The following is a 10,601-nucleotide window of genomic DNA, read 5'->3' as shown; positions in this document are numbered from 1 at the left end:
GCGGTAAAGCCATGTTCACAGTGATGCCAACCTTTGCAGGGCTTCAGACTCATAGGTAATGTCTGAGCTGTATGAACTACACAGGCTATAGCACAATAGAGCAACATCCAGATGGAGAACCTGTTGAAATGATAGGATTTGCGTTGGTGGTTTGAAGTCACTGCACGTAGAGTAGATACTTCAGGTCAGATTTCTTCATCTGTATCTGGGTCTACCAATTTCAATGTGTCAGATACGATGTTGCAAGACGTTGAATGGTACAGGAATGCAGGAGCCGTAAACCATGTTGTGTCTTTAAGGTGGCTTGGTGCGACGGATCTAGTCGTGTGGTCCACAGGTTTATGCTGTGTAGGTATGTAGTGCCACTGTTCAGGACAAGTAAATCTCCTGATCCTTAGCACCCGATTTCAGACGTAGACATAAAAACATGGTTTCGTTGGAGATATATCCTAGGAATACCCTGCTGTCCATATAAAACTCGACTTCTTCGATTTCTAGGTTCATTTCTGAAGTTATAAGTTCAGCCAACTCCACTGCAAGCACAGCAGCGCAGAGTTCCAGTCTGGGAATCGTGTGTTCGCGGAGTGGTGCCAGTTTGGTCCGGCTCATGACAAACCCTATATGACATTGTTCTATGATGTCAATGGTCTTTAAGTATGCTACGGATGCAATCACCTTGACTTCAACATCGTAGAAGATATACAGTCTTTGCATCTTGTCTTCAGTAGATAGCACGGAAGCATATGGTCATGCCACATGAAGGCTGGACAAAGCTTCGAGAGACTTCTTCCAACCTGTCCATAGGTCCTTTTTCTCTGTGGGAAGCGGTTCATCCCAATCACACATCTATGTGGTGAAGTCTCTTAACATCATTTCACCTTGGATGGTAACAGGCGCTACGAATCCTAGAGGATCATATAAGCTGTTTATGGTGGATAGAACTCCTCTGCGTGTGAAGGGGTTTTCTTCCTTGCTAATTTGGAAGGTGAATGTGTCTGCCTTTAAATCCCAGAGCAAACCGAGGTCCGCTGCATGAGAAGGGAGTCGGTGCCAAGATCCAAGTCCTTCAGATCACTTGAATGGTCTTGGGTTGAGAAGGCTTCCATTAACTCAGCGATTTTGTGCAACCTCAAATTACTTGAGTCTTTTTGAGGACACTGATTGCGGTCTCATTCGTGGGTGTGGATTTCAAGCAGTGGTCCACATAGAAATCTTTTTCCACAAAGGATCTGACATCTGACCCATACTTTGCTTCACCCTCTCGGGCTGAATGTCTGAGACCATAGATAGCAACTGCAGGGGAAGGACTGTTTTCGAAGATGTGTGCTATCATTCGGTACTCTATAATATCTTCATTAGGGTTGTTGTTGCGATACCAGAAGAATCTCAAGTAATTTATGTGTTCTTCCTTGACGAGGAAGCAGTGGAACATCTGTTGTATGTCGGCCATAAATGCAACGGAATCTCTGCGGAAGCATAGAAGTACCTCTAGAAGTCTGTTGAGTAGTGTTGATCGCGAATATTCTAATCTCAAATTTTTATCTCGAATATTGGCACTTCAAGAATTTGCGAATATCTAGAATACAGTGCTATATCTTCGTAATCGCGAATATTCTAGAATTTTTTTCATCAGTACCCATGATGATCTCTCGCTGCTTCTTGCTTGTGGGCCAATGAGAAGGCTGCAATATCTTTGACTTTAGGAGTAGTGTTGATCGCGAATTTTCATATCACAAATTTTTATTGCTAATTTTCGCAATCAAGAAAATAATGACTGGAGATCACGAATTCTCGAATTTGCGAATATATGACCAATATTCACCCAAATATTCACAAAATATCGCAAATTCGAATATTGCCACTGCCACTCATCACTGTTGTTGAGGTCTGCACCAGACAGTAAGACATAGTTTAGGGAAACGCCGTTGCACCTGCCACTCGAGTCGAATACTACTTGCATCTGCCCTGGTTTTTTAGGGTGATACACACCGAATATGGGTAAGTACCAGCACTCCTCAGAGTCTCTTTGCGCGGGTCCCATTTCTGCATGGTTGTTCTGGAATATTCTTTCCATGAAGGTAAAGAAATGTTCTCTCATCTCTGGTGTCCTCTGAAGTTTGTGCTTGAGAGATATAAATTGGCTGTAGACAAGTTCTTTGTTGTTAGGTAAGCGTTGTCTCTGGGGTTTAAATGGTAAAGGTGCGATCAAACTTTTTTACTTGTATTTTATTATTCCTTGATCCATGATCTCCAAGAACAGCCTGTCTTTTATGGACATTACGATCCTGTTGTCTTCTTTTGTCCTGTGGAAAACTGTGCACCCTAAGTGATCCTGCTCACCATCGCAGGCGTGGTCTTCACAGGAGGACAAGGCACAGGAGCTCTGTGTGGCAATTCTTTTATCAGGAAAATGCTCTGACATGGCTGGAATAGGGAAGGACATCCATTTTCAAGTGTGTTGGTGAGCATACTGTTGACTGAGGTCGGCTTGTGTGCTCTTCCTAGACAGACATCTCCTATGATGACCCATCCTAGGTCAAGTCTCTGGGAGTATGGAGTGGTTTGGGGACCGTTAGTCATCTAAACTTATGAACTCGTAGTATGTCTCTTCCAAGGAGTAGGACTATTGGGGCTTCTGGGTCCAGTTCCGGTATCAAGTGAGCTATACGTCTCAGGTGGGGGTGGTATGCTGCTACCTCTTGTGTAGGTATCTCAGAACGGTTGTCAGGAATGTGATTGCACTCCAGTATGGTTGGCAGGGATAAGCAGGTCCGACCATCTATAGACTCTACCTTGTACCCAGTTGCCTTCCTCCCCACCGTCTCAATGGTACCTGCACATGTCCTTAAGGAGTAGGGAGAACTGGGCCCTACGATGTTGAAGGTGTCGAAGAAGGTGGATTTAGCTTAAGACCTATTGCTTTGATCATCTAAAATTGGATATATCTTAATCGCCTTATCTCGGTGACCGACCGGATAAACTCTGACAAGGGAGATTTTTGAGCAGGACTTCCCTCCTGCGAGTCCTTTACAGATCTCAGTAAAGTGAGAAGTGACTACTTGGGTATCTATGTCGGTGTCTATCTGCTTTCCGTCATGCTCCTCTGCTTGGAATAATACCTGAGAGGGTGGTCCAGGGTGTACAGCCATGTTGTGTTCTGTGCTACAGCATTCTGTGCATGTCACACTGACCTTACAGTTCTTGGCGAAGTGCGATGTTGTAGCGCAGCACCTGAAGCAGACATTGTTTTCTTTGAGGAATTCTTTGCGGTCCTCTAAAGGCTTTTCCATGGAGGCTCTGCATTTTAGTAGAGAATGTGGTTTCTTGTGCAGGGGGCATTCTTTGGTACAATCTTTGAGTTTGTTCTCTTCTCGAGAAGACTTAAACGGCCTGTAGGGAGAACCTGTGGAGGCAACGTTAGTTTTGTGGACTGCCACTGGTGTTTTATGAGGTTTGACACCAGGGGTAGGGGAACATAACAATGTAAAGTCAAAACTGGGATCATTCCTAATCCTCACCTGTTGAGTAACAAAGTCTACAAATACAACGAAGGGGGAAAATGATACATTATGAACCTGTTTGTAATGGAAACCATGAGTGATCCACTTCTCCTGTAGATTATAAGGGAGTTTTTGGACAATTGGATTGACATCTCTGGCGGTGTCCAGGAATGCTAGTCCTGGCAGATCTCCTTCTGCCTGAGCAACCTGTACCTCTATCAACACGTCACTGAGTTCCCTGAGCTTCTGGTAACCCCACTATTCTGGGAAAATTATCAATTCTGTTATATAAAGAATTTTCTATAGCTTCTATTGACCCATAACACTCAAGTCTTTCCCACACCATCTTTAGGCCTTTGGCCGGATAGTTTATGTTATGTTATGTTATGTTGTCTCTGATTCTTTTGGCATGTTCAGCAGACTTGTTTCCGAGCCACTTTACCAAGAGATCTAACTCCTCACTACAGGAAAGATCTAAGTCTCTTATGGCGTTTCGGAAGGAGGTTCACCATGTCCTGTAATTCTTGGGGTGATAGGTGAACTTTATAAGTCCTTTGGTAACCAGCTCCCGTTTAGCAAAGAATTTAGCGAAGTCCATGGCGGCCTGGTTTGTGCCAATATTACCTGGTGTGTTGTTGTTATGCTGCATATATCGTGTATCACCATACATTTTAGGGGTTTCTGTCTTAGGGAAGTCTGTATAATACCTTTCTGATGCGAACGGTGTCCCTTTAAGTCGAAGCAAAGGTTGTAGCTTTTGTTCTGCGGGGCGGTAGTTGTGGTCAGCATCTTCTTGTCGTATACCATCCTGCTTGAGGTACTGTGGTTCAAAGTAGGATCTTTGACACTCTGTATAAGCTGGCTGATATTCTGGATTATAGTTGTCATCTTCTGTCTTGGGATGCTGATGCTGATCTTTCTTTAGTTGCATCTCTTGTGCAGCAAAGGAAGACCTTACTTTTGCAGCCTTAGCTTCTGCACGGGCGAGAGTAGCATTTTCTATTATTGAGGACTTGTTAGAGCAGCTTACTTGTGATCTGGTCCTGTATGATGATGTCTGGCTAGTGTACATTGTGAGTCTTTGCTGGCTGCTTAATGTCTCTGTGCGGACATTGTCTGGATCGTGCTGCACTTGTTTGGGGCTGCACTTTCACTTCTTAGGTCTGTCTGGCGACCACTGCAATCTTTTACGCAGGACCGCATGTGTGAGGGCGGCTCCATGTAGTCAGATTCCCTATCATTGGTGACTAGCATCTGTTTTACTGTTCTGTCTTCATACACGTTCACACAGTGCAGACTGACATTAAGCATAAACCATTCCTGTCTTCCAAATAAGAGTACAGTTTTCTGTAGTCTAACTAGTTCATTGGTCAACAGGATTGTGAATTGTAAAACTACAAGAACACAAATGGCTTGTATAAGTATAAGGCATAACATGTATCAGCAGAAGGCATAGAACAGCATGTATTATAACATTTGCATAACACTGAGCATATGTCCAAAATGGCTGCCTATACATAGATTGCATAGCTAGCTAACAGAAATAACTCTGAGTAACACTACAGCTACTTGAACAGCTCTGCATAACATACTGTCCCTGAAACAAAGGTAGATGTCACTCACCAGATATACTTGCACAAAGATGGTGGAGTTTAAGAAGGAGAACTGCAGGGAACAGCTCTGCTGATGTCCTGTAGTCTGTATGTAGACTGGAGACTAGCTTTTCCTTCCCAGAATGTCTTGCACTACCCACAATGCCTAGCACCTCCCACAAAGGAGTAATCTTTATTAATTAGAAAACAAGGTGCAATAAATTTTTACCTAATTAATAACTGCAGGAATATAGAAAGTGCAGCAGAATGAATTAGAAATAAAATGGACGTGAACTGAAATGAATCTCCCTCTACTGGAGGCAGCACACACTCTATTCAAGTGAATGCAGCAAGAACTTGTAATTACAATAGCTTCTGAAATGATGGGCAGTGTAATGAAGAGGAAGTAGTGCTCACATGGAACGCCGCCTCCTCTTCAAACACCTGATCAGCGGGGGTCCTGGGTGTCAGACCCCTTCTGATCTGATATTGATGATCTATCCTGAGGATAGGTCATCCATATAAAACTCCTGCACAACCCCTTTAAGTCTTTCTTTAACCTTCCTAAAATATTCAATTTGAGGCTCTGCTTACACAGAGCAAAAGACAATAATGCTGTACCAGATGTGTCATACAAAAGATCCAAAATTCATTGTCTGACGGGCACTATTGGTCATAATGGGGACACTGAGGTTTCATCCATTTTGACATCAAGAATAGCGCTGTATGCTGTGCCACTTTGTTGTTTAGGATGGGGCTACTTAGCATATTTCTAGGACAGCAAGTCTCAGAAAAGCTGCACAAGCAAAAACATTTGTGCGACCTGTCTGCACCTCTCTGTCACACGACTATATTACAGCTAAATCACAGAAGGGTTGTAGACAAGCCACAGTCTCACGTGGCTTGCATTGTGGTCTATGATGGCACATTGTAACTTGCGACCTGAGGCTAAAAATCCAGCAGATTTCTCTGTAATTTGACATGCTGCATGTTTTATCTCAACTCTACTGACAAATCATTACAAATTATGTTACAGTGCAACCTCATGATCATGTCAAACCACACATGTCGCCAGAAAGAAACTTCAAAGTAATTCCTGGGAGATGTGAACAGAAATGTAGCTGAATAAGTGGGGTCACCTTAAAAAGTAACTTTTAATAGTCAATGTTAAAATAAACAACCCAATAATTATCAAATAGAAACTGCATGCATCAGTAGTCATGCACCACCAAATAATAGTATGGTAAAGAGTAGGAGCAAATGTGAAGTGTACACTCTTGCTTAGAGGGTGAGTTCTAGAAACATAGGGATACAAATAAAGAGGGAGACAGATGCTGGGTCTCTTCCTCTATTTATCCCTAAGTTCTAACTCAAAATTGAAGCCCTCACTTTATGTCCCTTGGTGACCCTTGAAAGCCATTGAACTCATCCCTCCCCTGAAGAGAGGAGGAGACTGGGATAGGAAAATAAGGGAGACATGGTGGATATTCAAATTGAGGACCTCTCAACCAAATGGCCTCAATGAGCAACTTTCATTTGTTTGCTACATTGAGGGAATAAGGTCGTCCTGTTGACTATCCGTATCCCCCTACTGAGTAACCTCTTTTGAGAGTAATGTTCACATTTAGTACATTCTATCTTACAAATTTTTTTTAATTGGCGTGTCCTTAACACACATAAGGGCTGCTGTTCTGTGTGTTTTGTATATGCACAAGGGTAAATTGCCGCTGTGGGTCCGTATGCTCGACCACTTCAGGCTACACCGATTAATACTGTTCTAACTTTCCTGTTGATAATTTCCTTGTGTTCCGAATGTACACAAGGGTCTATTTGCCGCTATATTTCTGATCACCGTAGGCTTTAATGAGTAGCAATACATCTATTCATTATCCTTCCAACTGATATGTTGTCCTTCTAACCTGCTGTTCTAATTTCCTGGTAGAGCCTTCTTTGATTCTATTGAAGTGACGCACCTTACTTGGCCATTAATGCCATTGTGAATGTTCGATTTAGAGAGTTTGAGTTTGTCCATTTCTAGAACTCCCTACTTCCATATCCCCACCCCTTTACGCTATCCGACATATCTCCTTTCCACATTGTGATAGGGAAGGACAACAGGCAGCGCTGACACACCTTCAGTGTGTGTCCCGATCATGTGACATCCTTCTGTGACGCGGGGAACTTGTAACCATCTACGTCACGATACACGTGACGGATCATGTGACCCAAGGGGCGGACTTATTCAAGCCTGCGCTGTTTTAAAGAATGCCAGCAAGGGCATTCGATTCTGTCACTGCCATATGCAGGAGAGGAGCGGACCATGGATCTCGTATACATGGAAAGCTAAGTATTTGTTTTACCTGCAATACTGTTATTTCCTTGTTCACCCCAGCATACTTGGAAGCGCCTTGGATTGGATGTTTGTCCATTGTTTGTACTTGTGTACCTTATGGTGTCTATTGGTCCCCTGATAACCTGGCTGACTGCCAGTGAAACGCATTCGGGACTTTGTTCATTTTAAGTACTGTCTGTGTGTTCCTTGGTGAGTGTCACCTTTGTATTCTGATGAAGCTGGGCAGTCACTGTCACTGCTTTCAAGGGTCACCAAGGACATAAAGTGAGGGCTTCAATTTTGAGTTAGAACTTAGGGATGTATTGGGGAAGAGACCCAGCATCTGTCTCCCTCTTTATTTGTATCCCTATGTTTCTAGAACTCACCCTCTAAGCAAGCGTGTACACATTTGCTCCTACTCTTTACCATACTATTATTTGGTGGTGCATGACTACTGATGCATGCAGTTTCTATTTGAAAATTATTGGGCTTATTATTTTAACATTGACTATTAAAAGTTACTTTTTAAGGTGACCCCACTTATTCAGCTACATTTCCAATACGTATGGGTGCCATATTATAATTACTGTAATGACTGGCAATAACTCCGGTTAAGTTATCAATTTGAGATGTGAACAGAGCCTAAAGCATCTGATGAATGGCCGCTCTATACACATACACTCTTGGCAGATAATTTTTGCAGGCATGAAATGCATTAGTGTTCATTACATTCCTTTTAGTTAGACTCCATTTGTATAGGATCTAACTATGCAGTATATGGTCTCTGTGGATCTTTTTCATACAAAAAGATGTTCTTACCAATACAGCTGCCATTGACTTCATTATAACCTGCTTGACAAGTACAATAAAAGCTGCCTATTGTATTCATACACTCTCTTCCTGATCCCGTGCAGTACTCTGGTTGGTCACATTCTACAATATCTGTAAAAAAAAACACAGAGTGGAAGAAAGTCAAATTACCATCGACATTACCATTGTAATATAGACATGGTGATTAACAGCTAAAGAAAAGCAAGAGGTAATTGCTGAGCAGATGTACAGAGCTACTGTGTCAGGTTTACTGCTACATGTGGCTATGCTACAGTATGTCTGCCTGATATGAAAACATTTGGGGTCATTTATTAGGACCGGTGTTTTAGACGCGCTAGCACTTGATGAGGTGCCGGCCTCTACATAATTTAGGCGCATCCCCAGCTGGCATACAACAGCCTTAAATCTACGCCAGCTCCCTTAGATCACTTTCTACTCCAAAAACTAGCTTAGACAATGAGAAATGAGATGGCCTACCGGCCCGCCCTTGTCCCTCTCCAATCCACTTTTTTTTTTAGAACTGGCGTAAGTGACGTGATAGGAGAATAAATCACAGATTTTGATGCAAATCACCTTTGCGACCAAATCTGTGCCAAATATACACCAAAAAGTTCTGTATATTTGGTAATAAATGACCCCATTGTTCCTTTCATTGCTGTATAATCGTAAGACGCAAAATCATAAGTCAGACAGTGATTGGAGAACATTTATTGATTTGTGAGCAATCTGCAATCAGTGCCTTCTCTAAGTGCACAAAACTATCAAAGTTAATTAGCATTAGCTTTATCAGTATTGTCACTCATCTAACCTTCACATTTATAATGCCTACTTCCATTACGACTGTATGATGACTGAATGATGTATGTCCACCAGTCACTTATAGCTTTTTAAAAGAAATTGCTATGTGACTGGTTTAGTATTGTTTTCACATGTCCTACTTCACATTGGTGCCCCTTGTACTTTTGTACTGGAAATTGTCTGCTACAATAAAAGCAATGAATGCGCTCACACCGCTGAAGTGAGGTTGCGCTTGTGCAGGGACATGCCTAGGATCAGCAGCAAATTCAGGAAAACAAATCCAGCCCTACGGTGACTTCAAGTAACACCTCTTCTTTATTGTAGAAAAATGTAGAAAAATGTAAAAGAGTCTGAACACATCTAATAGTAGCATAACCTTTCTTACAAATCATTAGACATAGCGAAGGTATGCTACTGTTGGATCAGTGTTCACACTATAGAAGAAGCTTTACTTGAAGTCACTGGAGTTCTGGATTTGGTTTCTGGAAATTCTATGCGACCCCATCACAGCTCATCATTAATTATAGTGGTAATGTACTAATAATAGTAGTAGTAAGTGCGGTCCTACAATTTTACATGTGATTTATGTGCCATGGCACATTGGAATGTTTTTTATGTGGAGGGCAGACCCTTTACAAATATAAAAAACACAAAGGGGAAATGTACAAAAACTGGAGTTTCATACGCTGGTCTTTAGTTGAAAGCGCACTGGAGTAAGAGGAGATACATTTATTCAGAGACACAGAGACACTGTATTATTATGATGTACGGTTTAACCATTACTTACCCAGACACGTTCCATTCACAAGTATAAATCCAGTATGGCAAGAACATTCATAGCTCCCAATCGTGTTGTTACAGGTTCCATTTACTCCACAAATGGAGGCATTTACAAGACATTCATCGATATCTGCAAATTGTATGAAGAACATGAAATTGCTGTGAGATATGGTAGACACGTTCAAGAAGCTGGAGGGAAGCATGAGACAGGGAATCATCGTGAAGAAGGTTAGCACAGATTGCTAACCCAGCTGTAAATCTAAAAATGCAGATATGTGCGATCACAGGTCTGTTATGTGAAGTAACTCACCCACACAATCCGTCCCATTACCAGAGTAACCATTCCTGCAGGTACAGCCGTAGGAGCCTTCAGTGTTGTGACAGTCCGCCCAAAAACTGCAGTTGTTTGTTGTTGAACACTCATCAATGTCTGTGCAGTTGTCACCACCATACCCTTGATGACACTCACATAGGTATGAGCCAGGCAGGTTGGTACAGTGTGAATGCAAAGGACAAGTGGCATTATCCAGGCATTCATCTATATCTGCAGTGGGGAACAGAAAAAACCTGGTGAGCAAACCCCAGAACAGCTGTGCGGATTCTGACAACCACCCTCAGAAAATATACAAGATGTTGTCACAGCCTGGTAATTGTTACTACCCTAACATACTAATGAGATAATACTATCAGGGTTCAAGAGGAAAGTTAAAAGGGTTGTCCCAGGAAAATATTCTGCATTTTATAAACCAGCACCGGGATCTGATTACT

General features: G+C 42.3%; 1 protein-coding gene across 1 annotated transcript in view; it reads right to left on the bottom strand.

The window, feature by feature from the left end:
• LOC120999139 overlaps nucleotides 1–10,601 on the bottom strand; it is a 260,278-nt gene that overhangs the window by 193,814 nt on the left and 55,863 nt on the right. Inside the window, exons 28-30 of the mRNA XM_040430012.1 lie at nucleotides 10,144–10,377; nucleotides 9,841–9,963; nucleotides 8,244–8,366 (exon numbers count right to left, since the gene is read on the bottom strand). Of these exons, the coding sequence (XP_040285946.1) occupies nucleotides 8,244–8,366; nucleotides 9,841–9,963; nucleotides 10,144–10,377 (480 nt within the window). The remainder of the gene's footprint in view (nucleotides 1–8,243; nucleotides 8,367–9,840; nucleotides 9,964–10,143; nucleotides 10,378–10,601) is intronic.

Source organism: Bufo bufo, chromosome 4 (genome assembly GCF_905171765.1).
Source record: "Bufo bufo chromosome 4, aBufBuf1.1, whole genome shotgun sequence".
NCBI classification, from domain to species: domain Eukaryota; kingdom Metazoa; phylum Chordata; class Amphibia; order Anura; family Bufonidae; genus Bufo; species Bufo bufo.
The sequence above is the reverse complement of the archived record's forward strand: the minus strand, read 5'-3'. Positions and strand labels throughout refer to the sequence as shown.